The following is a 27,702-nucleotide window of genomic DNA, read 5'->3' as shown; positions in this document are numbered from 1 at the left end:
TCACTGGTGCTGGACGACATATAGAATACCAGGTCAAGATGTTGCAATGGAGTTTATTTTGGAGGGATCGCAAAAGAGAGAGTTGGAAGAATATTCCCAAGGATGCCAACATTTGGGAGTTTTTAAACCTAGCAATGAATCACTGGGGTGGTTGAAGCCCTTTTTAATGTCGCCCTCTGGATCTTCCCTGGCTTGCAGAACCCTCAGGGCGCGCTTGCTAACAATGCGCCAAGGTACGAAGAGGTCAAATGCGACGAAAGCGAAGTAGGGGAAGTTGGCCATCAAAGGCGGACAAAAGCCCCAAGAGTTGCGCACGTCCGCCAGTCTTTAGCCAACTCTAGAATTCTCATTGTTGGTCTAGGTTCCCTTAACCGGCATTGACCTTTTGGATCGTTATTTTCAGATTTGGGGCTGAAAGCTTCATTGAGAGTTGAATGGGAGTTGCACTTACCCTAGGGCAGTCTGGTACGCAAACGGAGCCTTTATCTTCTCCCTCGACTTGGGAGAACACACCCCCAGCAGAAAGCTGAATTCTTCCAACAACTCGGTGGAAATAGCTAGAAAACTGTATTAGATCAGAGCTGCTCTTAACCAGATCGATGCTCGGCATCCTGGAAACAAGCTATGCCATAAGTATGACATTTCCGTGCGCATAAAGACGTTTTCCAGCTTTTGTTGCTTCCATTCCTTCTGTTACATCTTTCTGATTCGTTTTCCTTTTTATCACCTACACTAAGACCAACTGTTGAAGTTTGTCAAAAGAGAAATTGTAAGTAAACCCCGCCTGGAACTGACATAGGTATTGAGCAGTATGGCCGGGGAGCAAGACGAGAAGGTCTCGGGGAAAGAGATTTCCCGAGGCCAGAAAAGCTCCCGGGAAGAATATCCAGCTACAACAGCATCCCGGAAAGATAAGCTACGTGTACGGACGTCATCAAGACAGGACTCTGAAACACCTTTAACAAATGAAGGGCAACAAGAAATTGGAAGCGAGACGCCGACATCGTCGGCGCATCATGCTGAATCACCGATTGCAGCAAAGCCTTCCAGAGCATCCTGGGCCTCTATGGCTATGGCCGGGAATGGTGCCACTGGGGGGACGTTCGATATGCGGAGCGTGACAAGTTCTTCGCAGGACGTCATCCCATCCCAAGCCATGCCTTCATCAGCCGTACAGAATCCATCATCAAGTCGACCTGCTTCTCCAGCAGTGTCTCTAGCCAACCGAAGTCAAGATCAAACAGTACCGTCAGATTCAGCTTCCAGGAACTCTAGTGTCTCCCGGCGAGGCGGTTCAGTTTCCAGGGGAAGAGGCCGCAATTCCAACTTTCGTAAAAGCACTGCGCCAGCCCGGCAACAAGGCCAGACAAGCCGACCGAGCAGTCCAGCCCCATATATAGAGTCGACTGAGTCGAAGAGGTTCGAGGAGATCAAGAGCTATCTGAGAAGCCTGGCGGAATCGCACAACATTGTCCACCTCATCGAAGAGCGCTCAGTCAGTGGCAGGCCCGAGACGACGCCGACAACATGCGAGCAACTCTTCAAGAATTTTGCCTCAAAGGTTTCCGAAGAATGTAGCACGAGGCACAAGAAACTGCAAGACGAGGCTTCAAAACTCGAGGCCTCAAGGCAAGCACACGCGCAACTTAAGGGAGAGAAGACCGCACTACAACAGGTCGTGGCGAAACAAAAGGACAAACTGGGTGAAATTGGCCCTCTTGAGCAGAAGACGCGAAACCTCGAGGATCAGTTCAAACAATGTACGACCGAGCGAGATGAATCCAAGTCGGAGCTACAAGCCACTCAAGAGAAGCTAAACACAGCTGAGCTCGAGTGTAACGAGAAGGAAATCGCTCTCCAGCGCGTAACAGCCGGTTTCAGTGAGGTTCAAATGCGCATCCAACAGATGGTTCCTCCCGTGAACGAAGAAGAGCTGCAGAACACCATTTCTGAGCTCAGAGATCAGCTCAAGGATGAATTTGCAGCCAGAGCGGCGGCGGAGCGCGGGCTTCAGGAGGAGAGGGGTGACTGGCAGTTCAAGGAGAAGCGTTACGAGGACTCGGTTGCGTACGTGGAAAAGCAATGCTCGGACTTTCAAAAGCAAATAAAGGAAGCGGAAGCCACTGCCGAGAACTTGCAGGCGCAATTGATGGAGCAAACCAGGAAAGCCTCCCGAGCCCAGACGGAAGTGGAAAACATGACGTTCACCGTGGACCACAAGATCGTTCCCCTCGACCAATATCGCAAGCTCGTCGACAACGCGAGAGGCGAGATTTCGGACTTGGAGAAGCGATTGAATCAGGCAGAGACGGATCGCGATGTTGCACTCCATCAAGATGTTTCCATGGATGATGTGCGGGAGATGATGATGGGAGATTTTGTCGGCTTGTATGGCCTCGCCATGGACGATGCCGCATGCAATCTATACAACAACTGGCAGGAAGAGGAAGCTAGACTTTCGGACATGGTGGGCGACGGCAACGACGGTTTCCACAGATACCCTCATGCCGTTGTGCTTCCCGACCAAGAACCTTCACAGCCGTCATCTGATGATTTGTTCTCGCCGAAAAGGAAAGCCCCCGCGGCGGTTGAGTTGAAATCCGATACATCGCAGGCCGCAAGCGAGCCCGAGGCGGGACGGACCCTCGCAAATGAGCTCAGCGGTTTCAGTATGGAGTCCTCGATGGTAAGACGAACTGAAACTCCGAAGTTTTCAAAGCAATACTGATTGCATTACAGGAACCAGAAGAGACCCAGAGCAGTCCCAATCTTACACAGCAGACCCTTGAAGGTGAACTCAATAGACTCAGCAGGGTATCTTCAGCAGTGAGTTTGAGCGCCTCGATGTTCTTTCGACGATACTGATTAGTGTTTAGGAATCCGACGGGAGCAAGGTCGACCAAGGAGACAGTTCACTTCAGCTTCGTAATATTCAGAGCGCGTTGGATGAGTGTCAAAATCATCGCAAGGAAGCTCACAGGGAGATTAAAGACTTGAAAGACGATGCCAAGAAACTTGTTAATGAAATCGCGGAGTTGAAAGCAAGTGTTCGGACGCTACAGCAGAGCATCAAGGATCATGAATCGAACGCCGACCGAATGAGGGAAGAAGCCGAGGGACTGTCGGCCATCCAGATGCGCGACAAACAAAATGCATTGAATGAATGCGAGACCCATCGCAAGGAAGCGAACAAAAAGATCAAGGACTTGGAAGAAACGCTCCGAAAACGGATAAAAGAGCTCAAGGGGTTTCAGAACAGGGACGCTTTCCTGTCGAGGGCCTCTGAGCAGCTCAAAGAACAGTTGAGCGCAGTCAACACCAAACTTGGCAAGGCCGAGGCAAAGGCTGCCTTTGCCGATGCGCGAGAAACGTTGGCAAACGAAGCGCCAGAGGACAGATCGAGCACAGGATCACCCTCGCTGCATGACCCAGAAAGCCACGTTCAGCTTGTGACCGACTTGTTCGATCGGTTGGATGAGGCGGAAACCAAACTGGCGGCGAGCCATAAAGATCTGGCCGAGGTACAAGACATTGTGGTAGGCCTCGGTGAAGACGCCAAGCAGCTCCGGGAAGAAAGGGACCATCTATCTCTTGAGAAGGCCCAGCTCCAGGAAGAAAAGCTGCACCTGGCCCAAGAGAGAGACGCGCTCAAGGAAGATTTGAAGCTTTGGGAAGAATCTACTCAAGAAGTCGGAGTAAACAACGTCAAACTGTTAGAGGAAGTACAGAAGAACGAGAAGGAAATGCAACAGAAGAATGAAGAGATCAAAAGCAAGGACGAAGAAATTCAAAAGAAGGACGGGGAAATACGAGAAAAGGACGCCAAGCTGAAGGAAAAGGAGGAAGAGTTGAAAAAGAAGCAAAAGGCTCTTGACGACTGCCACGCGCATGGCGAGCGCCTCAAAAAAGAAGTCGCCGAATTGAAGAACTCACAAATTGACGAGTCGGAGGACCCGCGAATTGCCGCGCTCCAGGAGGAGATACAGAGACTCGAAGAAAAGGTGACCGATTTTCGCAACAAGTGGAGCGGTGCGAACGAAAGATATAGAAGGGAGCTGGAGAGGCGCGTTGAAGTGGAAGAACAAGGTGTCGATCACCTCAGGAGCCGTATCAGCAAGGAGCTTGTTGACAAAGATAAGGAACTGCGAGACGCGTGGATGACGGAGCATAATAAAGTCGTCGAGGGCTTGAACGAACGGATCAATGCCTTGGAACGAAGCCACGAGGGAGACGCTGCTGAGCTGGAGAGAATCAAAGCCGAGCACCAGAAGGAGGTGGATGAGCTCGAGCTCAAGATTCGGAGCCTAGAGAGTCAAAGCCCAGCCGTCGACGCGGATGCTGTTTTGACGAATATCAAAGATGAGCACCAGAGGAAGGTGGATGAGCTCGAGGTTACAATCCTGTCTTTGGAGAGCCAGAATGAAGGACTGTCGGCACTTTTGTCGGGCATGGCTGCGCCGAGCGGGATCTTGACCTTGGAACAGGGTACGCAGACTCAGGACGCGCCGATCGAGGATTCGAGGCAAGACCCCGAATACCAATCGCCCAGCGAGGAGACTCTGGAGACGACAGCTATCCATCAACACATCCCGACTGAGTTTGTGGCCATGCACCAGCGGTTCAAAGACCAGTTTAACGACCTCTTGCAAAGGCAGAGAAACGCTTCTACGATGCTGGATGAGTTCTTCAGACATATTTCCGGCACACTTGGAGGCATGGACCTACCAGCTCAACCCAATGACGATGAGTTTCAACGCCTAAGGGATCTTTTGGACGCCATCAACAAAGCCCGCCGAGAAATGCATGAGCTGGGTGTGCAAAAGGAGGATTTCTGGGAGGCCAACGTGCTCAACCAGCCGGCGGAGCTGTACAGACTCGAAATGAAGATTGAGTTGTTCAAGACAAGGCTTGTGGCAGCTGAGGCCATTGAGGCCAATCAGAGGGCCGAAGAGAGGTGGAGGGGAAGGGATGATGGTGGACACAGTACCGGTGAGAGTGGTGATGAAAATCAACCTGATCAGCCCGAGAACAGCGACGACGGTTCTCCTAGCCGTGACAACGCTTCTTCTGACAGCGATGATGATGATTCTGACGAGGATGGACCGGATCCTGGTAACGATCCAAAGAAACTCCGCAGAGCAATCGCCAAGTTGGAGAAGAAGAGCCATAGGGCCGGGTTGCTCCTGAAGGAAGAGGAATCCAAGCTGCGCAGAATGATTGATCACCACGGAGAGATTTTCAACCAGCTATATCAAACCCTAGGCAACCCGCGCGAGCCATTCAGGCAGATTCTGCGAGAATCAGTTGCCATGAGAGAGGCGGAAGGGGGGGATGCCGTCGTGGCCGGATCCTGCTCAAACGCCGGCGCCCAGCCGAACGTCGCCGAGCCCCCGTTGCCGCCTGACTTCCCGGTCTCTCGTCCGCAAGACGGCCGGGATAAGTGGGGAGGGAAGAAAAAGGCTCACAGGTTCCCCGACGACGATCCAGATAGTTCAGGCGATGATTCTAGCTCCTTTTTCGACGCGGATGGCGACCAATACGGCGGCGGAGACCAGTCGCCCAAGCGGACTCCTCAAGAGGCACGTATACGCGCCATTCACAAGGTTTTGAAAGACACGAGGGAACACTACAAGGCTTGCCTGGAAGCTCGAGATGCCGTCTTGGAGGCCACGCGACATTTGTCAATCGCTGATGATCCCATCCGTCACCGGCCGAGACCAGCGCCATCCACCCATGCCGCCCATCCGCTCCCCAGCATACCCGCGGATGAAGACCCAGAATCTCAGCCGGGACCGTCGTCGAATAATCAGCCAGCCACCCCCGGGAGCCAGAGCGGCGAATCCGAACGGGCGTTCAAGAGCCACAATGCGTTTGACGAGCTCGACACGGACGCGTCCTCCATGGCCTCGAGCGAGCTTGTCGCCCGCCACACCACGGACCGTCTTCTGAGCTCCTTCCTCCCGAGAAGTATATACAATCCCCTGATTGTGTGGGCCGAGAAATGTGAGGAAATTCAATACAATCTTCGCAGTCTCGACCACGAGATTGAGGGACTCATCCACGACGGCGTCAACTCCCAGAACTACGAATTCCTGCGCAGTCGGGCTCGAGAGTTCAAGATTCGGCTCGAAAAGGCCAATGAGACAATCATTGCTCTAAAAGCAAGGAAAGATGGCGAAGTTGCGGGCCCGTCGGACAACGAGCTTGTCGAAGCGGCCCGGAAGCTCAAGGACGAAAACAGCAGTTTGTTACAGGAGCTCGACGAGGTCAAGAGGATGGCCAAGGATAAACAGACCGATCTCGGAAGGAAACTCATCAAGGCGAGGGCCGAGAGCAATACCCATCAGCAAGTCAGCAAATATTTGAGAAACACCATCTACAACATGGAATTCAACAAAAAAAAGGTCATCGAAGACGGCGTGGACGAGCGTATCCGCGAGACGACGTACTACTACGAAAAGCAGAAAGACGAGATCAAGATGTTGGAGAGCGAGGCGTCTGAGCTGAGAAAGAAGCTCGACAAAGAGCAGTCGACGAGGAGCGAGCCACTCGACACTGCCTTCAGCACCATCCAGAGTTTGACAGACGAGCTTGGCGAGATGCGGAAGCGGAATGAGATGTTGGAAGACATGAGCAAGACTTTGGCGACCGATATGGAACGGGCACTCGAAATCACGGGAGGCCCCCGAGGTACTGTGGAGGAGAAGTTGGCCCGGATGAGGGAGCGCATCTCCAATGCTCTGCACCAGAACCACTCCGGATCCACCAACCCCGGTGGTGATGGGGAGGACCCCGAGGAGGAAGTCGAATATTTCTCATACGAGGCGGAGACGGATCGAGAGAGGGAGCTAGCGGAAATGGTCAATGAGGCCATGAAGCAGGCGGCGAAGCAGCTCGAACATCACAACCGTCGATACAATAAGCAACAGAAGGACTTTCACGATCGAAACGCGGAACTGGATGCCGAGAAGAAGAGTCAGCAATCCGATTCGAACAAATTGGTTGCCCAACAAGAGAGGCGAATCCAACTTTGCGAGAAGGACCGGCAAGCCGCCCTGGAGCAGGTTCAGCGCGCTGAGAGGGACAAGGCGTCGCTGGAGGAGCAGCTGCAACAACAGTATGATATAACTGCGGAGCTTATGCTCCAGCAGGACGATGAGAATCTGAAAGCAGCCGAAAGGGGGGCGTCTAGCAAGGAGTCTGGGCAAGATGAGAAGGGGAAGCAGCGCGAAGGCGCACCTGGTGATGATCCCGACGATGACCCCGGTGACAGTTCTGGCGGCAGCTCTGACGCCAAACCGAACGACGGGCCTCGAGGATCTTCTGATAGAAAGTCAAGGAGAAGAAGCGGCAAAAAGTGTAGTTGCCCCTGCCTTGGTGGTTGCGATTCACGAGACAAACCGGCCCGCGAGGATACCAACCGGGCCAGCAGACAGGCCGTCGTCGGCGACCTCGTCAAGGTGTACAAGCTGTATCGCGACTGTTGCGGTAGCAAGCACACTAAGAATACCGACGGAAGCAACGCCACCGGAACGGCGGTGCCCGAAGACGACGGCCTTCTCCTCTGGCGGTTAGCCGGCATCATGAAGACCGACAGCGACACCAGAGAACGGATCCGGAACCAGGGCCGCCGGACCTATCTCGCGCGCCTCCTCATCGCCTTTTGGAGCTGCATCTGCGTCCATGTCGTGTCGTGGCAGCACGTCTTTTACGGGATCATCCACAACTTCGTCTTCTTCGCCGTCTACTTCCTGCCCGGCAGCAGCTGGAAACCGAGCGAGCCGGCGGCCCTGCCGCCCAAGCGCGTCGCGCTGGTGCTCAAAGACGCGGTCATATTGTACTGGTTCTACTACTTGTACCAGGCGCTCACGGCGACATGGGCAGTGCAGAGAATCTACGACATGGCCAACGGGTACACGAGGGCGTATTTCATCGAGAGGGCCTTGCATCCGCAGCGGTCGAGGTGGTGGGGCATCGACGGGATAGACACGAGGCTTCTTCCCGGGTTCTCTTCGGCTGAGCCTTCCATGCCTAGCACTACTGGCGGCATTGGAAAATGACCATGGGCACCAAGCAGACGAATGTCTGAGGTGTGAAATGTAAAGTTTGTGTCCGTGGGAGGCGCGGGAGGCGGGGAGACGGGAAACGGGAGGGCATCCCGCGCGTTTGGCGGAGGGGGGCATTTGGCAGTTGACGGAAATTATGGCAGTGGGCAAAGTGTGATGGGAAACCTTTCGTCTGATGATGGGTAAACGATAAACGGCGTTGCGTGTGCATGCGCTGGAAGTCTGCCGGGAGCAATTGTTCGGATTATTGGTCAAAGTTCCACGGAGTTCAACGGACGTTAGTAACTTGTTCTGCTGTATCGGGAAATAGCAAGCAAAGAGATTTTGAGAAACATGGCATCATTTGCCAGTTGACGATCCGAGTGTCCCTCTTTGACGGCCTCGATAAGACTCGACAGGAAACGAAAATGCAATGCTGGCTCCTCCTCCTCCGCTCAGCCCTTCGACGCATGATTTGGAATTCGGGTAACCGGGCCCCATGTCGTGTCATTCCTGTCCACAGTCTAGTTCCGTCCCGGAACCCTGGGACGCAAAAAGAAGGAGGGTAAAAAAAAACACAGAGGGAAAGAAGCCGCAGTACGGGGCATAAAAGGGACTACCTTAGCGGCCCCGGGGCCCCACTGGTTAGAAGATTCCCACTTTCGGTCTAGTCCGGCGTCTGTGCCTCGGCCCTGTATTCGTAGGAGGCGGCTTTGCTTACGCTTTTGCTTTGAACGGGACGACTCACCTCCCCGGTTCCCATAAAAAAGAAGGGAATCGGAGGAAATGTTTCGCGGAATCGCAGCGCACTCTGCTCGACGTTTTGGATTACCAAGACAAGCAAGTTGAAGGAAAGGAGGGTCCTCGGCCTGGTACTTGCGCATTGTTCGAAACCCATTCGTTCGGGGCCATGAGCGGACTCTGCGATCGGCCGTCCCCGACTCTACATGGGCCGCGACGTACCAAGCCAAGTAAAATCAGGCTGTTGGGTGCAGAATACGGATAGTAAAGGCGCTATTACTGCGGTAGTGGTTTCGCAGGCTTAGTAACACTGCTGTAGGATAGCTGTAGGACAGGGCGCAATGGAAGATGTCACTCTGATGCGATTTCCACACCACCTGGCCGGTGATGTCATGACTTGTGGTGCCGTGGACAGCGCCTATTAGTCAGTACGCGGGTAAACAACGTTCTGTCAGACAGCATTCTGCAGGAGCATCCACAGCGGCTGGTCCAGAGACACGACTGACCACCACCGATTGAATGCCTACCAATTTGGCAATTTGACATATGCGCACTCGCGTGTCAATCGATACTACAGCACAGAGAGAGGTTTTGTTCTTGTCTGATAGCAACCATCAATCAACGTTCAATCATTACACAACGAGGATCTCCAGTGAGACAAAGTCTCAAAGCAGAATAAAGACTGAAGACAAAGAGCAAAGCCCGCCGCAAGGAGACGAGAGGCGAGGTCCTTACCTCAGGTACGGATGGCAGAGACAGAGTAAAAGCTCGGCCGACCCGAACAAGGCCTCATTTCTCATTTGCCTGCCCTGCGCCGGTCACCCCATCGGATTCCATGAAACGTCGTTTTCCCCGACTCAGCAACACTTCCCGACCACACCCGGACGATCTCTTTCTCTGCGCGGAACGCATCCCATTCACCTGCCAAACCCAAAGTCACCACAGAAAAAAATTGCAAGCCCATTTGCTGACGGCATCCCCCACTCCCGCGCCCTCGCCCCTCTCTTCTAGAACGTCGCCCTCGGACTTGGACCTTGCGTTGACTTGAAAATGGTACGTGCTTCTTTAGCTCGTGAACTTGCCTCATCCCAGCAGAACGCGCCCCCCCATTACCTCATATGTAACCGCCCACCCAACTGGCATAATCTCAAATATATATATTAAGAGCTCCAAGATTTGCATTTCGCATTTGGTCACGCACGTTCGCCTCTCTAATATCTTATTCTTACAGAGACTATTGAGACACTCGGCTATAACAGCCCACGCCCGCAACCTCAACCCCTCGCGCATTCATCGCAGAGCGTTCACGGCAACTCATAACCCGCAAGCTCAGTCTCAAGCGCAGGAATCAGCAGCAGGAACCTCATATTACGCCAACAACGGTAACACAAACTCGCAAACACCGACCAAGGGACAGCATACCCTCGACTCGCCAGAACAACAGCAGAAAGACACCTCTCACAACAACCCCCTCAAGTCCGCCAAAGACCACACGCCCAAGCTCAAAATGTCACAAAAACTCATCCCCCAGAACCCGGCGGACGTGATGGTCATCCGCGACCTCACCCCAAACATCACAACCTTCTCCGTCCCCTTCTCCCGCTTCGGCTCCATCAAGATCGGCGGTCGCGCCACCCTCGTCCGCCTCACCTCGGGCTCCCTCGCCGTCTTCAGCCCCGTCGCCCTCACCGACGCCGTCAAAGCCAAGATTGCCCAAAAGGGCGGCAACCTCGCCTACATCATCGCCCCGGACATGGAGCACCACATCTTCATCTCCGAGTACAAGGCCGCCTACCCGCAAGCCAAGATCATCGGCCCCGACGGCCTGCCCCAAAAGCGCGCCAAGCAGACGGGCGACCCCAAAATCAACCCGTCGGACGAGTTCTTCGTCACCTTCAAGGACGGCGCCGAGAAGCGGAGCACCACCATCACGCCCGAATTCGACGCCGACTTCGAGTACGAGTACGTCGACGCCCACGCCAACAAGGAGCTCGTCTTCTACTTCAAGCCCGAGCGCGTCCTCATCCAGGCCGACCTGCTCTTCAACTTGCCCCCGCGGGAGCAGTACTCCAAGGCGTCCGAGGCCGAGCGGGACACCTCCTCCGGCTTCGGCAACAAGCTCTTTGGCGGCCTGCAGACCACCGAGGGCGACGTCAAGTGGGTCAGGCGCTTCCAGTGGTATGTGATGAGCAGCAGGGACAGGCCGAGCTTCAACGAGAGCATCCAGAGGATCGACGCGTGGGACTTTGACACTCTTATCCCCTGCCACGGAGACACCATCGAGGGCGACGGAAAGGAGAGGTTTAGAAAGGTGTTTGAGTGGCATCTGGCTGGTGCGAAGAAATAGAGAGGAGATTTTGGTGGGCTTTCTTTTTGTGTCCAAAGGCAATGGGCGGTGACGATTTCATGCTTTTCATGACGGCGCTTGCGTTTACTTTAGCTCGATACCACGTTAGAATCTAATAACACTCTTATCACAAATATGCTTCCCTGGCACTAAATAGTACGATGTCAACCGGTACCAGTCTTGAAAACTCTAAGTCACGTTACGGTAGGAGGAAAGTTTATCAGACTCGACCCTTCATTAATTGCCCATATAACTTCCTTTTCTGTTTGAACCTGGCAATTGTAAGGGGATAAACTCGGTCGACAAGAAATAATTCCCCTCGCTAGAAACGTGGTCAACCTCGAATTCTGAGTCCCCAGCTCCATCTTTCTCCCTCAGCCCTTCAAGTTCCAATCGTTCCCAACATACTTTCGAGGAAAAACCGCAGTGTTTCTGGTCCTGGGTCGTCTTTTCCAAGGCAAAAGGAATTGGCTCAATGGAATTTCGTGAGCTTCTCGATACGATTCCCCTCGTGATCAGTCGCTTCACTAAGATAGCGAGGTCTTCCTAGATGAGAGAGAAGGTCAAGTACCCGTGGCCGAGGCTCATTTTCTGGCCCTCTTCTAGGCACGAGGCGCGACTGATGTTTCGGGTCTTCTCCTGAAAGAAGAACGCATTTACTTTGTGAACTTCTCCACGATCAGGTCGTCCCTGACATTCCCAACTTTGGCTGATAATAGGGCTAAGCCGTCATGATCAGTAAACTTGGCGTATCTTGAAGACCAGAATAGCATCATGTTTGATAGATTGTGGTGTCTGGAACACGCATCGTTCACTTCGGTAGCGGACCCAGCACGCTTCGGATCCAGGAGCAACACATAAGCAGCCTCGCCAATTATGTACCCCAAGGCAGATTTTGCACAGGCCAAGTTCGTGAAGACCAGGCCAAGGATATCGGCATGGGCGACGCGGATCTTGCCGCTGAAGGTCTTCAACTCGGCCATCATTCGCTTCTCAATGGTAAGCATGACTGTCCTCGCCTCGAGTCTATTGGCGAGGATCCAGAGACGGATATGTAGGGCCGTGTCAACCTTGGGAACGTCCCACTCGGTGGTGCCTTTGTAGAAATAGTCGAGAAGGTCAAGCATAAGCCCCGGGTCGATGTCCTGAAAATCTACGAAGCCGTTTTTGTTTTCCTTTTCGCAGTGTCAGTTATAGTTAATCGACAAAATGACAAGTTTGGCCGGTCCAACCTCGAAGTCATTGTTGAAAAGGGCTCTAAAGTACTCAGAGTGCATGGCGAGTACGGCCTTATGTACGAGCATCTCTTCGTCCTCGCAGATGATTTTGAAGTCTGAACACATGCCGGTAACCAGCATCCATCGATGATCCTCCTCAGCCATCGTGCATGTACCTTAGTTCCGTTCGCGTTTTTAGGGGGTTTCAATTGAGTGAAATGAATGAACTGTGACCGGTGAATATAAGAAATGGCGGATTGAGAAAGATGCCGAGGCGTGAAACCCTCAAACGGCAGAGGAAAGTGGATGAGTTGCAAAAGAAAGAGGGGCTAGAGGCCTAAGCTTGCTCAAGATACCTAAGGTAATAGGAAGAAGAACAAGGCAGGTGCGTTGGTGGAGAGTAGATAGGCAGTGAAGGAACGTAAGACGTAGCAGTTGAGGCCATGTCTTTCCCGCCTTAGAATATACTAAAGGTACTACTACTAGGTATAGTAAGCAGGCACTTGGTGGACGATTCTAAGCTACCCTGGATCCCTCCTTCTCACGCTGGAATTTCCAAGCGATGGGCGTGTCAAGATTCGAAAGCGAGGGATCCACGGGTTTGTGAGCAAGCCGGGCCATTGACCTATAGGATCTGACGTACCATGAGCGAATTGGTTTTGCCTTTATAGATGGACAAGCCAGCTGTACAGAGAGCTCTTGGATCCATGCCGAGGGTTATGTAATGGTATTCAAATAAATCTTGGACAAATTTCAGAAACAGCATATTTCTTGATCGCAAATGCTTAGTTGGCCATAAGAAACTTTTAAAATTTCCACCGTGGGAATTGTTGAGCGTCTCCTGTAACAAGTCCAAACCACTGTCGGTTCAATATGTAACCTGATGCTTTGCCACATACATATTCTGGGTGTCACCGCTTCTAGAGACCAAGAAGGCATGCTCTTCACAGATTTGATGTCGGCAGTCCGGCCCTGTGTTGGAGGAGTCAGTCTCACAGAGGTTTATATTCAGCTTCAAGACATCATCGGAAGATGTCCTTATCAATCGTAAGTGGGTAAGCTCATGAGGTCCTTGTTGGCATTGAATAGATGACGATGATCGTCATTTGCTGCGGATCTCTGTTAGTGTATTGACACAAGTGGATGGCATAGGAGACTTGGTTCTCTTACCTAGCTCTTGGGGCGACTTTTGAGACGAGTATATTAATGGGATCGCCGTCGTATTATCACCAACTCCCTGTTGTCTTTGCGAATGGGGAATTCCATAGTCGTGGCTTCAACATCGACAGATGAGACGCGAGGAAGGTGACTTATAGCCATCCACGCCTATCTCTGGTTCTGGTGTATTGATATATTCACAACAAGCCAGATAGCTTCATATATCTCATGATCAGTGACTGTGGACCCGCAATTATAGTGACAATATCTCTCCACTGCAAGAGCTGGAATGACAGCTCCGAAGATGAGACAGATGTAGCTTTCTGCAACAATTAGCATTGATCTGCTGTCAAGACGGAGAATACCGGATGAACTGATAACGACCATCTGGCTTTAGATCTAGGCTCCGACTACCTCATCATAAGAAACATACGCCTTGCATGATGACTAAATACCAAGTGGTTTTTGATCCATGGATCCGTGAGAACACGTCTTGGTCAGCTTATGTTGCCCGCTCAAAGCCACATTGTACACCTCCTTACCCCCGGACCAAGCAGACGAGCATTCGCTGGACAGAAATCTGCCTAAATGTTTCAGCGAGGCTACGTCTTGACATCAAGTTGCGAGGCAAGTGACCCCATGGAAATGTGGTTGCGAGAGAGATGTTGCAAGCTACAAATACTAAGTATGGATTAGCTTGGTCTTCAGGAAATGCATGTACCGCACCAACAGATTCAACGACAACGAAGACGCCAAACTCGCTTAATGTCAGTTTCAATCTCTGCTTCATCTACCTAACTGGTGGCCAGAGGTTGAAACGGTCGGCACGCAACGCAGCGTAGTCGGCCAACACGGCTAGTAGTCTTTCCACAAGTCGAAAGCACTATACCCCGAAGACGACGTAGGTTTCTATTACATTCGCATACGCCTGCAGAAAATGCACTCGCCCCTTGGTCCCAAGGAAGAGAGTGACAAATACAGCTCCCATACCACGTCTCTCATCTACACGCGATTGGCTTTCAAATAAGCCTCCTCCGGCTTAGTCGCGAACGGTACGCAGGTATCTCCTTCGTCGTGTTCCATTTAGACACTTGAACGCGTCGTCGATTATCACTCCAGCAGGAAAAAGGATATAATGTCAATAATGATCCGGCTCTTATTCTCCAACACGCTCATGCAATTACAAAGAGTTGAACATAATCCAACCGCCCACGCACCACAGTATGCAACGTCAGACCCAAGCTCAAACGACATGCGTAAGCTAGCCCCGCCCCCTACGCCATGATCACTTTCCTATTCCATCATCGCCTCACGTTCACGCGATACACCGGCATCTTTTGCACGAGAACAACTTCTTTCGAATTGTTCCAGCCGCTCGCTTCTCTCCTTAGATCCTCGACCTAGATCCTCCCTCTTTTCGGTCCCATTCACCTCCTTCACTGGCCTTTCCACATCCAAGCCTTTGCATGCGGACGACCTGCTTTCCCAGTCGAACAAGTAACCTCATCCAAGTAGATGCAACAATGCAAAATAGAACCGCGTATCGATGGCGAAGCGGGGTTGATGTCTCCTTCCTTACAGGAAACACCACCCCCCATACCATCGGCCCCCGAAGTTGCCACGCGTCAGGTAGACCAAAGCCCTCTTCAGCATCAAAAGGCTGCCGCGGACGCAGCTGGAAAAGAATTTGTTGAGTAAAAGCACTCTGGTATCGATCGTCAAAACATATTTTCAATCGGAAGACGGTTGAGAAACAACTGAGTAGCGGAGTGAAATCAAGGGATTTCGGATCTTCTGTTGCTCTTCCAAAAATCGATGGCTTCGACGACGTCCTCTCCCTTCTCGTCTTCATACGCAAAGATGATCTGTAAAGTGTCAGCGGAGAGCGTCTTACATAAGGGGGAGACAGTATTACCTCATGCGTACTGCTATGTAGCATCCGAATGTTCTTGTGTGGCACAATATGCACAGCACCATTCTCAATGTTCCTGAGCTCGATGAAGTTCTGCTCGAATGCCAGAATCCAAGGGTAGCTAAGGGCAAAGCTTCCTGGTGTTCCTTCCCAGTCGATCCGCCATTCAGGTCTTGCGCGCCATCCATTACGATTGACGAAGAACGAGAATTCAGAGTAGTTGAGTAGAAACTCGCCGTTGAGACGCTCTATGTGAATCGGCTTGACATTCTCCTTTCTTGCAACGAAGTCGAGACTCGTATCTGCCTGGTCGAGCAGCGATTGGGTCTCAAGAGTCTCAAGCGACACCACCTCAAATCCACGAGCACATGCCACACACAACTTCGTCTTGAGGAAATGTACGGACGATGATTCCGTAGGAATATAAAACTCCTTGAACGGCTTGAGCTCGTCTTGTCCAGCAAACATCTTGCCGAAGCCCTTTTGCTTCTTGCCCTTCGACATGGCGTCGTTGGGTTCATACACCTTTATTGTAGTCGAGAGAGCTGAGGACTTAACGCAGCACACAAGATGTCTGCCAAGGCAGATACCTGTCTTGAAGAAGTTGCAGTGACTCTGGATTTTCTTGGGTCGCTTGGACAGAGCAGGCTCATTCGGATCCAGTGCTCCAAGTGGGTACGAATAAAGTGCCTTGTTGGACAGCACCAGGAGGAGACCGTATTCCTCGAGGACATCGAGCTGGGTGACGCTCGTCGTCTCGATGACGCGCTTGGGCATCGCGTCTCTGCTCTTACGATCGGAAAGGTAGATGCCATTGTCCGTGCCGTACAGCAACTTGCGACCACCATCGTACGGCGTGACGCAGTTGACTTGATTTGTACCCAAAAAGAAGCCTGTGGAGATTACGCTTGTGTTGAAGAAGTCGGCGCGGGCTCTCAAACGTTGCTGGGCGCTGTCAATGAACTCGAGCCACTTCTTACGTGCAGCCTGGTTAGACGCATAAAGCGTCAGTTCGTACCCGGCTTTGCCCAAGTGCCTGAACGTGATCGGCCAACCTTCGCTCTTCTTGTTGTCGTTTGTGTTGGCTCGAAGCGCGGGAAGCAAGCTCGACGAAGATCGCTTCATGGCACCAGACCCCGGGATAACCTCTTCCATTTCGCGGATAGCGAGCAGTTCCAAGGGAATCGGCCTCCTGTATGCCTTGATCTCCTCGCCCTTGCCAGCCTGCTTGATCCTCACCAGAAGAACCGCGTGGTCGAACAAGAAAGCAGTGATCTCAGACGCGTCTTGCGGTGTCTTCTTCAACTGACTCTTGAACACCAACTCTCTACCTTCCTCCGTCAATCGTAGATCCACCCTCTCATTGGGCCGGAAGCGTAGTTGCTCATGTAGTCGTCTCAGGTTGAACCTGTTCTCGGCCTTTCCTGACTCGGCGTTGACTCTTGTCAAGAGGTCGCGAATCAACTTGAGTACCTTGGGGATGTCTTCCTTGTCGGAACTACCGTCCTCAGTGTACTTGAGCACATTTTCCAGCAAAAGTGGATAACGAGCCAAACGCGTCGTTGGCTTGGTGAGGTAACCATTGAGCTCCAGCTTGCGCGACTCTTTCCGTCGTTCAATCTCGTCAACAAACTTGGCAAAGTAGGGATTGGCGGATCGTTCGTTCTCAAATTCAAACTTGGCCTCCAATTGCTTGGAACCATACCAAATAAATGGCTCGAACTGAGGCACACACTCAAGGAAAATGTCGCCAATAGCGCCGACAACAGGGTTCTTCTGTTGCCGCTCTGTCAACATTTTGGCGAATTTCGCGCTCACAGCATGTAGACTGGGATGGTCGACGATGTTGCTGAAAATCGCCTTGACAACTTTATCCCTCTTGTTAGCAGGAATCGGAGAAGCCTTGGAGCGCAGAGGCAGAATCCAAAAGTCACGCAGATACTCCAAGTCCTTGACGAAATCTCTCTCTGTGTAGCAGATTTCTGAAATAACTTCCTGCCTCTTCTTCTCTCTGTCGCCGATGCTGTCGGCCACTTCCTTCGGAACGGAGTTGATCCAAAGTTTCTGCTCATCGGTCTGGTCGACATCGTCCTCGTTGGATACATTCTCAGACTCCTTCTTCAGGCCAGGCTGAATCTTCAGGTTCAGCCGAGATACCTGCTCCAGTCTGCGAGGGCACGCAATGGAGTAGCAGAGCTGATCTCTTGTACAAGTCGGCGAGTAACATTCGGAGAGGAGCACAAAGACACCATCGACTGCAGGCCTCTCTTCCGTTTCTTCCATCAGAGTTTCTCTAAATTGGTACATCTCTGACGTGGAGTCTCGCAAGCGGTGTTCGTAAGTGACGTCGTGGAAGAACTTTTGGGCATCGAGGGCTCGTCCCAACAGCAGCGCCAGATTCCTGTCTGTCGTTCTAATAATGTACGACAAGACATCCACAGCTTCGGCACCGCTGAAGGCGTTCTTATACGTGAGCTCGTTCTTCGTCCGGTCGCCTATAATGATTTTCTGCCGGAAACAGTCGGCAACTCGCGATAACAGTGCGGGATAGACCAAAGGGGGTCGGATTTTGCCAGTTGGAGGCCGTTCACCGTCGATGGACTTGCTCATAGAAGGCCTGTGCGCCAGGGTCGCGTCGCTCTCCGAAGGCGTTATCGTTGGTGCCACCGTAGACGCCATCGACATCGTCCTCTGATTGTTCGGGTCGCCGGTCGAAGAAGCCATGCTCATGGTCCTCGTCTGTGACCCTGGCGCTGGTGTATAGCTTCCACTGAAGCTTCCATTGGTGGCCGGCAATTCCACGGGCGCCCTCCTGTTTGGAATAACCCGACCACTCATAGTCTGGTGGGAATTTTGGTACTGGTGCATATCGCGGTCCTGTGAGTGATAACCAGTCAGTGACATGGCTCGATCGTCTTGGCGCTCCGGGACGACCCTTCCCTGTGCTGTTGTGCGAGACGAGCTCGGATTGTACGGAGCATGGCGGAAAGCATTGGCCGGGGCCTGGTGACTCGGCTGTGAGCCGTATCCATTTGGAGTAGGCTGATACATATTCGGTCTCGGGGCGGAAGCGAGAGACTGTGAGCGATAAGAATCGTTATTCATGGCGGGCGCCGCGCCTCCTGCTCCTTGGTAGAATCGCTGTGCCGCCGTTCTTGGCGGACCGTACTGCCCTTGGGACGGCGGTAGCCCCCTTCCGTCACGTTGGGGGACGGGCCCGGCAGATCCTCCGTACGGGCGGCGAGCCTGTTGCTGCTGCATGTATTGTGCTTGCGGGTTGGGGACTTGATAGCCGCCGGACGCCGACCGTTGTTGAGCCGGGTACCCATTCGGCTGCATGGGAGCACCTCTCGGAGAGCCCGGGTCGCGGTCCATGTACTGGCCTTGAGGCACCCTCGGCGGCGGCTGTCGCTGCATAGACGACATGGAGGATGACATTGTCTGCGTCCTCCCACCCTGCTGCTGCTGCATCATCTGAGGAGGCATCGAAGAAGAGGTCATTGTCTGCGAACGTCCCGGCGGGGGGTTGGCGCCGAAAATGTTAGAGTAGGCGGCTTCGCGCTGGTAGTTGGACGAGTGACCCCTCGGGTCGCCGCGGTAGTCGGACATGATGGGATCGATAGAGGAACTGAAAGTCGGCGACAAGGCCCTTATCAGCTTTTGGTCGTGGGTTGGTTTAAAGGGGAGAGATGGCGAGTGTGCCAAGGTGGAGAAAAATGTGGTACAAGAGAATCGAAAGAGAGGTGTAGTACTAACAACGCGAGGCCTCAACGGCGGCCGACTTTGGTGAGGAGACACAGGGCCGCCCAAGCAGCTCAAAGAGCACAATTGGCGGAATCGAAGGTAGTAGTCGACGCGGCGGTCGTCGATATGGCTATTTGGCGGGTACCGGCGTGGAGGAGGTTTTTTTCAGTGGTTGCTATCCGTTTCCCCTTCGTTCTGTTCTGCGTCCCCTTTCCAGGATGGGCCGGGTGACGTTATGGGCCTATGATTTGACACAGGGCCCTGACCCGAGCGATTGTCGAAGGGGGGGTTGAGAAGAGAGGAAACAGGGAAGGTGACGAAAAAGAAACCGGACCACGCAAATCAGGCAACTTTTGTTTATCTCGAGACGATGCGAAAGGAGCGTCGGGCAAGGCAGGGTAGAATGTGGGCGGCGATAGCAATGCTGCGTAACTTGTTGCTTACGGCTAGGAAATGTTGCGGGCAAAAAGTTGAAGGATGGTGGTGGCCGTGGTGGTTCGCGGTGGAGGAGGTGGTAGAAGAGGGTGCTGCTGGGGTCGCTGGTCGTCGTTAGTGCTAAGTCATCGGCATTGGGCTAGAACTGGGTCGGGACTAGAGGTCCTTGGTTGGGACAGGCGTCGAAAGCTGGGGATAGATTGATAGGACGGCACCAGACAGGTCTGGATAGACGGGATACCGCTGGGAGAAGACTAACCATCTCTTCTTGGTGTAAAGTGGAAAGCGCCTTGCCTTAGTCAGGGTCGGGTCGTGTACTTTTTTGGATGCGCCGTTTTCTCCTACGGAAGGTGCACATGTCAATAAGGTACCTTCTTCCTGGTCATCTACTACTGACTGGCCTGCCTGCCGTGCCTGCCCACCTACCTTCTGGATCTGCAGCGCCAGTTGGACGGTGTCACGTCCTGCCTCCAGTTGCTCTTTCTCCCTATTTTTTGCTTGGCCCGGAAAGTGCCACAAAAAGTCATGCTATCAAAGGCAGCAACTGTTGTGCGATCGACTTACCCAAATACATCCAATAGATACACACACAGAGCAAGCGGCGTGTCTGGTGCGCCAACAACTCGCATGCGTGCTAGGACGGCCAATCCATTATTTCAATCAATGTCAAAATAGACGGCCGACCACCAAAAGGTGCAAGCTGGACGATCCACCTAGGCGCCAGGACAGGTAGACTTGGGACTTGGGGACTTGGCCCGATCCACCGTCTCCCTTCCGCCCGTGAATTAGACGCAGCGCCCTGCTTCTCTGCATCCAATATTGAGAGGCGTCGATTACCCTGGCCTGGGCATTCCTCTAACGTGTGGTCTGGCGATATCAAGTTCTAAGAATAACAGTGTCTGACTTGTGACAGCACATTCGCATTATTCAAGAACTTTTGCTAGAAACAGGGGGGCTAGACTGGAAACCGTATGTCGTAACGCTGCGTGAGGTGGGCAACGTGACTGCCGGAAGAAATGGAGCTCCCTCATGCAAGAGAGACCGCACGCCACTAACGAGGCCCCCGGTCTGTCTGTTGTTTGCAATGCGCCCGTGTTTCGAGCCAGCTTGACTTTGCTGTCGGGATTCGGGATGGCTTCGAATTAACAAGCTTCTCGAAAGCTCTCTGCCCTCCTTGTCCCACCAGGAGAGCCACATCCCCGCGAGTGCCAGATAGACGCGACAAAAAGTTAATTGCACTCATCGCGCCAAGGCACGTCCCGTCCGCCCAGTTGGTAACAAGTGAAGAGCGCAATATGCCTATGACCTGCAGTCGAAGGGGTGGAAGTGAGAGCCGGCGAGAACTCAGGGATTCCGCTCCTCGGATGATGCGCCGCGATAAGGCTATGTATGCATCGATGAGAGAATCCAGACCCCCGTCAGACACGGGCCACCTGGAGAACGCTGCTGCAGCCGCTGCGCCGCACACGAGCACCGTCTCCACTTCTGCCAGCCCAGCCACGAACTCCCAGACTTTAGATAACACCAGCCACGTGGCCGTTGAGATGAGGCTGGTATTTCGGGCCGGTATAGTGCCGTGTCACGGGTTCCTTCAGCCTGTCCACAGTGCAGTCCTGATTGGGCCTCGTCACCATCACCAAGCTCCAAGGTCCTGGATCCAGGAAGCCAACATCGTGGGATCCTCGACACGCATATCCCTCCCCCCCCGTCGGCCATCAATACGCATCCCCCGCATCGAGTCCGACCACGATTTTGCCCACCATGGCCGAAGACTCTGTTCTCGCCCCCAAGTTTGCGCCGTTCATTGGAATGGTAAGCTCTCGCCCCCCGAGGACCTACTTGCTACTCGAGCAAGCAAGCTACTTGTGACATTTACATGAGGACTTGTGCTGATTGGTATGCGATTTAGGCCGGCATTGCGGCTGCCATGATTTTCGGATGTATGTTCGACCTCACAGCCTAGCTACCCTGCATTCCGACGCGACGATAAGTAGACAATGTGCTAAACAGACTCTCATCGACAGGCATCGGCGCCGCATACGGTACCGCAAAATCAGGAATCGGTATTGCTGGTGTCGGAACTTTCAGACCTGACCTCATTATGAAGGCACGCCGCCCCGACAGCATTTCCTGGTCTAGAACCGCCGGCTAATACTTTCGCAGTGCCTGATTCCTGTCGTCATGTCCGGTATCATTGCTGTCTACTCATTGGTCATATCGGTCCTCATCGCGCAAGACTTGGTGCCTCCCGGTGCTGGAAGCAACTACAGTTTGTTCAAGTTAGCTCCGCCGTTTGCCACACGTCTATGACAAGACTTTACATACTGACTGGAAATAGCGGCTTCATGCACCTCGCCTGCGGTCTGTCCGTCGGCTTCACTGGTCTTGCGGCTGGCTACACGATTGGTATCGTTGGTGATAAGGGCGTGCGCTCGTACATGGAGCAATCCCGCATCTTCGTCGGCATGGTTCTAATCCTCATTTTCGGTGAAGTCCTGGGTCTCTACGGGTATGTCACAACACCAGAGAAAACCGCAAGTCCACAAAGCTGACCAACACAGCCTCATCGTCGCTCTTATCCTGAACACCAAGTCCAAGGGCTAAGATGCTCTCGATTCCTCGAATAATCCAAACGGCGATGAATTACTACAACTTAACACCACCCTTCGACAAAACAACTGTACATTAAGCCAGGAAACCGCCGGACGTCAGGTTGAAGAACCATCAAAAGAGAAGGTGTATGGGTGGTTTCTGGTCCAAACCAGCATATGGCACGGCGTTACAATAGGACCCTCCTGTAGATTTTATGTATGACGGGCTAGAAGAAAGTCTCGGGAGCTGTGGAAGGTATGATAGGCATCCGGGTTCAGTACTTCTGAAATTTTCGAAAGCAATCTTGATTTCCATCATGCATGCCAAGTGACGAAGCCCATTATTGCATGGCTGAGACTCACGTGGAATCTACCAAACTCGGTGACCTGGTGTTAGTCGAGGAGTGGTCCGAAGGCATACCTGGAAGATAGGGGCGATGCCTAGTTCCCGAAGATTCACGTAGCCGGCGACTTTGGCTGCCTGTGCGACCGTCCTGTGAGGCTTCGCGATTCCTCGCCACACAGCGGAAACTTATGAGCTCTCTGAAATCGTCTAGGATCATTGCGGTAAGTCTCCGATGTCGAGACTAGACGTGATGCCAAATCGCCTCATCAACTTTAGCCAACGTAATATGTTGACTACCACTACCTATCGTTGACCGACCTAGATATACGTACTCGGATTACCTGCAGGGCAATACGCAACGACAGCGCCACTGCATTCCGCCACTTTTCGAACAGAGATGGTAGCACAAGCCCCGCGCGATCCAGTAGCAGTGTCGACTCGGGAGATCGGCTCGGCACGGCGTCAAGAGGAAGTTCTTATTCTCCTCGTGTCTCGGCGGCTGAGATGGCGGACTTGAGAAAATTGATGGCTCGACACGAAGCGGGATGGGTGCCACGGTTGGTGAAGCACGGAGGAGCTTTCAATGTCATCTCCTACTTCAAGGCGTTCTCGAAGACAACTTCTTCCCCCTTGCCGCGCTTCTCACCATACGTCATGATTACGGCAACGATGATAGCGACGTCGAGAGCCACCCCGTCAACAGTCGCTATTCTGAGAGTACCTCGTCTGACGCTCGCGGGGTTGTAGTGGGAGGCTTGCCCTCTCTCTGTGGTTGGCTTCTACACAGTCCCTCAGCCATTTAGCGTGAAGGCCTATCATAGGAAGTTCGATAGAAACCTTGTCAACTTGACTCCGAGTGTCTTCGAGTAATTGACTACTGTCAATGTATCTCTGGTACGCAGGCTGATAGAGCAAGAGTCTGACCGGGAGCCCTTGATATCCACTGGCACCTTGCTGAGGGGTTGGGCATCAACCTGATTGTGGTAATGTAGGATGTAATGGGACTATTCAAGTGAACCTTTCGACCATGTGGCTGCCATTGGCATTTTAAATTTATATACTTCCTCACAGGTTTCGTGTGTGAGCAGGAAAGACTTATCAGTGTTCTCTGTCATAAAATCACAAGTTTTCTTTGACTTGGCTTCCTGTGTTCAATAGTAACGAAGGCCTAGGTTGTGATAATGATGACTAGCAAGCAAGCATTCTCGAGAGGCTTGATTGTCCCGCCACCAGAGACTGGAGCTGCGGCCATAGCTTGTCCGTACACGATGCTTGGTTTATGATCTTGCTATCAGGCGTCTATGAGATATCTTCACTGTAATCATAGACTTATTTCTGCTCCCGACTGATTATCAGAGTCACATATCATCTTGTCTATCATAGGCTGCCTGTCTATGGTAACCCTCACAGGGAAACGAATCCTAAACATTCAGTCCTTGCAACGCAACAACCGAGGTAGACTGAAAAAGTGATGTTGTTTCTCGCATAAATTTCGATTTGTATCTAGGCAGGTTTGGTGTGAATTTCGTCAGTGGTCAGAAGGCTGGGGCGTGACTGTTTGGACGCTAGGCAGTCAGCAGTCTATTCAACTGCGAATGAGAAGGCGAGGACAAGCCCGAGAGACTGAGACACCCGTGTCCTAAGCCCAAAGATCAGAAAAGTATATCAGCAGAAGACGTCGCAAGAAAAATTGGATATCACAGGGCCACATCACAAGTGTACCCGCCGTAAGAATGTTCCCAAAACATAGCCACCAAGAAGGAGAAACAAAACTTGAAGAAAAAAACGGAGGACAAGACATGGTAAACACTGACGTATCCTGGTAGCCCCTTTCTCAGAACAAAGTAGAGTCTCTGTCGCTTTGTTAGTTCTAGGATGCGTTCTTTCAAATTTACGTATTCGATGATGACAAGGAAACCTTTTCAAGTTGTGCTAGCGACACGAGGAAAAGAAATGCGACGAAATGGAAAATACTTGAAGGTACGTGGTCAACCGGTGGTGAGGAGCGTGGAGTGGAGTACACCGTCATCTGAGAAGTATGGTATTATAATCCCCATGAATGACTAGTAGTGTTTCCCCAGTCCTTATAAAGCAGAGGGACGGAAGTACTGTACTATGGTATGGCAAGGTTGAGAGAAATGGCAAGACTGGAGGACCACTATCACCTAGTCGTCAATGCCCAGGTACACACCGTCTCGTAAGAAAACCAAGTCACTCATGCTGAAGCTCTAGACACAGATCAGAGTTCTAATTCAATTTGGTTTCATATGCCCTTTAACCAAGGACTCAAGGCCCTAAACGTCCCTACTACCGATTCGTTGAAACGTAATCAAGATGGACGATATGTTTTCGGCCTTCTCGAATCTGTTCCTAGAATGCATCTGGAATCTAGATTCGGTGCCAAAAAGTGTTTAAAATCCCGCCTATGATTCCCGAAATGCGATCACAGGCAAGAAAAAAATCTGTCCTGGAAGATAAAGAAAAAGCCCAAATGCCATGTTCGTTGCCCATAAACAAAAACCCAAGAGGAAAATCATCTCCTTTCTAGGAGGAATCATCGGCTTCCAATGCTCTATGCAGTGACGCCAATGGATGAATGATAAGATGAAAAGCGAATGACTCCTTTTCCCAATGCATGACGAACCCTTCGTTTCTCAGTCATGTCAGATGCGCGCCCACCAAAAAAAAATCGTAGTCGCGTCTAGCGTCTACCACAAACGTCCCGCAAGGCGACGGGTCAGCTTCTTGCGCTGGTTCGTTGGTGGGGGTTGACGCAGGTTTCTCCAGCTGCTGCGGTCACGGTCCTCCCAAGTTTGCATTTGTGCTGTCAGGAAACGTTAGCCAGCCATTACTTCACTCAATTAAGCACAAATGAAAGTCAGGCAAACCCCAAGACTTACCGAGAAAGCGGTTCCAACGGCGATCTTCGTCCCAGAGAATGTCCTCACCGGACTCGCGGGCAAGCCTCTCCCGGCGAGCACTCGCAGCGGCCTCCTCGCCGACCAAGTAAGGATCCTCGAGCGGGCGGAAATCCCGAGCTCGCTGGGCCGCCTCCTCCTCAGCCATTCGCTCCGACATGAAGCGACGAAGGTGGGCAACGGGATCAGCACCTTGATTCATGCGTCTTCGGGCGACGTTATTCAGTGTCGGATTTGTGTGCACGGTTGACCACGTCGGGATGCGGAACTGGTCGAGTCGCGGCGCCATGGGCGGCACTGGGGGGATCGGAGGCAGGCCGGTGGTTCGGTGGGGCTGGGGCGTCGAGTTCCCGGAGCGGCTCGGGGCCGGGACGGCAGGGAGCAGGGAAGTTGGGTGTTGAGTGGAGCTGGTGGCCGTGCGGTTCACATTGTTGTTGCTGGCGGGCGGGGAGTAGGGAGGAATAGGCTCAGGATGCGGAGCAATCGAGTGATAGGAGGGCGCGTCTGAGACTATTTCTTGGTATTAGCTTGACCATTCCCGTTTTCATGTTGCGGCATGTCTTTGTCGGTGAAGCTTGGGCGTGTCAGGCGCCTGTACCACCTCTCGTGCGGAAGCAGAGAAGCTATCTCAAGGTCCCACATAACACGCGCTCATGGCAATTTTCAACTCACAATAGGACGGCGCGGCTGAGCGGATCGAGGCCGTTTCAAAATCATCATGGCTCAGCGCATCATGGTGCGAAGGAAAGAAACGCGGGTGTTCGGCTACGGCAGCGGCCATTTTGACGATATAATTCTCGGTGAAACCAGGCGCAAAGTGGTAGGCAGAACTTCCGGTGCCTAAGAGTAGCCGGTTGAAGGTAGAGTGCGGAGGGTGGAGGGATAAATATTGACCATCTGGTTGCGGAGGGAGATCCGGGCCTTTCCAAAAAACGGCGCAAGCGCAGCTTGAGGATCAAGGCAGCAGGTAGATCAAGCGAAGATCCCCAGACAAGGTGTGTGTAACTGGGCGACTCTACCTCGAGCACAAGAAGATAGCGAGAACCCTGAGCAGGTTGGGAAACGAGCGTGTAGGATGTGTATGACGCCTTCCGAATCCCAAATTTTAAGACAAGCAGGTCAGGGGAGAAGAATGATAAGTCGGTCACGCTCGAAGCAAGAGAGACAAGGTGGACGCCGCCCACGGATAAAGCAGCCCAGCGATAGCTGGAGTCCAGTCCGAACCGGCGGGAACTGGGATGCCTCTGCCCGAGAGGTGGGTGCCCTTGGTGCGTGGTGTGCGTGATGGAGGGGTGGGTGTGTGGAAGGTTGGAGCTTGGCGCAGCGGTAGCGTAGTTGTGAGCCTCTCGCGCGAATGTATCTTTGTGTAGCGGCCTCAAGGGTAGAGAACTACCTGGTGCTCCAGATTGGACGAAATAGGTGGTGCGGGGACACGTGAGTAAGGGACTAGAACGATAACAGAAGCCCAGCCGGAAGTAGCGTACAGGATGGCTTCTCTGCTGTGCAATGTGCGGTGTCGAGGCAAGGCAGGGAAGGCAGGGAAGGCAGGGCGATGCAGGTCAGATGTATCGTTTTCCTCTTTGAGATGCAGAGCGAGGGGTGAGGGGTCGAGACAGCAGAAGGGGAACGAGCTCGGAGCAGATGAGGATGGATGGCATGCAGGTTAAGCGTGGGCGGTCCCCTTGTACTAGATCAGGATAGGGAGGTCCAGAGCAAATCAAAAAGAAAAAGGCCAGGTATATTCATGTGCAGCGCGGCGCGGTGTTTATCTCACCTAGTTTCGGTGATAAACGAAGACGATGGAGACTTTCTTACGCCGCGGAGGGGCTAAGGACAAGCGACGAGCAGGGCATAAGAATGGAGAAGACTGGAAACAGCATCGACATCAGCCATGGCCTGGACGGGCTGGAGAGGCCGAAGGGGACGCGGCTCCTCGAGGCGTCGTGTTCCTGGCGCAAACGTGCCGTTGCCCAGCATTGGCTGACGGCGATGGGGCATCTGTCAGTTCAGCCAGGAAAGCATCCCGTTTGGGACTTTGGGGGCGTGGACTGAGTGGAGGGATAATTGGATATTGAGCGGTGGGTTTGGGCGGGGGTCATGGCCAGGAATAGGATTTCGATGTGGTTCAGGCCGGGCCAAAGTAGGAGGGAACTTCAGGTCCGGTGCATAAACCAACAAGAACAACGCCTCTGGCCTGTCACTGAAGGAACAGGCTGGTTTTCTGGGATGGGGGGGGGGGGGGGGGGGG

General features: G+C 52.8%; 6 protein-coding genes across 6 annotated transcripts; 3 read left to right on the top strand and 3 right to left on the bottom strand.

The window, feature by feature from the left end:
* Positions 1–811: 811 nt before the first annotated feature.
* Positions 812–8,060, top strand: CORC01_08090 (uncharacterized protein; the record flags this gene model as incomplete). The annotated part of the gene is made up of 3 exons (XM_022619725.1): positions 812–2,686; positions 2,740–2,826; positions 2,877–8,060. 3 exons carry the CDS (start codon positions 812–814, stop codon positions 8,058–8,060), a joined length of 7,146 nt encoding a protein of 2,381 aa, XP_022473789.1.
* Positions 8,061–9,836: 1,776 nt separating this feature from the next.
* CORC01_08089 (uncharacterized protein) lies at positions 9,837–11,133 on the top strand (the record flags this gene model as incomplete). The annotated part of the gene is made up of 2 exons (XM_022619724.1): positions 9,837–9,839; positions 10,018–11,133. 2 exons carry the CDS (start codon positions 9,837–9,839, stop codon positions 11,131–11,133), a joined length of 1,119 nt encoding a protein of 372 aa, XP_022473788.1.
* A 656-nt stretch (positions 11,134–11,789) lies between these two features.
* On the bottom strand, positions 11,790–12,515 carry CORC01_08088 (uncharacterized protein; the record flags this gene model as incomplete). Its single annotated transcript, XM_022619723.1, has 2 exons — positions 11,790–12,308; positions 12,366–12,515. 2 exons carry the CDS (start codon positions 12,513–12,515, stop codon positions 11,790–11,792), a joined length of 669 nt encoding a protein of 222 aa, XP_022473787.1.
* A 2,768-nt stretch (positions 12,516–15,283) lies between these two features.
* On the bottom strand, positions 15,284–19,029 carry CORC01_08087 (CNH domain-containing protein; the record flags this gene model as incomplete). Its single annotated transcript, XM_022619722.1, has 2 exons — positions 15,284–15,373; positions 15,424–19,029. The coding sequence occupies 2 exons, from the start codon at positions 19,027–19,029 to the stop codon at positions 15,284–15,286; spliced, it is 3,696 nt and encodes a 1,231-aa protein (XP_022473786.1).
* Positions 19,030–21,360: 2,331 nt separating this feature from the next.
* On the top strand, positions 21,361–22,203 carry CORC01_08086 (V-type proton ATPase proteolipid subunit 2; the record flags this gene model as incomplete). Its single annotated transcript, XM_022619721.1, has 5 exons — positions 21,361–21,411; positions 21,509–21,539; positions 21,624–21,732; positions 21,938–22,108; positions 22,161–22,203. The coding sequence occupies 5 exons, from the start codon at positions 21,361–21,363 to the stop codon at positions 22,201–22,203; spliced, it is 405 nt and encodes a 134-aa protein (XP_022473785.1).
* A 3,041-nt stretch (positions 22,204–25,244) lies between these two features.
* On the bottom strand, positions 25,245–26,235 carry CORC01_08085 (uncharacterized protein; the record flags this gene model as incomplete). Its single annotated transcript, XM_022619720.1, has 3 exons — positions 25,245–25,360; positions 25,437–25,964; positions 26,127–26,235. The coding sequence occupies 3 exons, from the start codon at positions 26,233–26,235 to the stop codon at positions 25,245–25,247; spliced, it is 753 nt and encodes a 250-aa protein (XP_022473784.1).
* Positions 26,236–27,702: the final 1,467 nt, after the last annotated feature.

The sequence above is a fragment of the Colletotrichum orchidophilum genome, assembly GCF_001831195.1.
Source record: "Colletotrichum orchidophilum strain IMI 309357 chromosome Unknown Scaffold_67.1, whole genome shotgun sequence".
NCBI lineage: Eukaryota > Fungi > Ascomycota > Sordariomycetes > Glomerellales > Glomerellaceae > Colletotrichum > Colletotrichum orchidophilum.
This window is presented reverse-complemented; position numbering and strand designations above follow the sequence as displayed.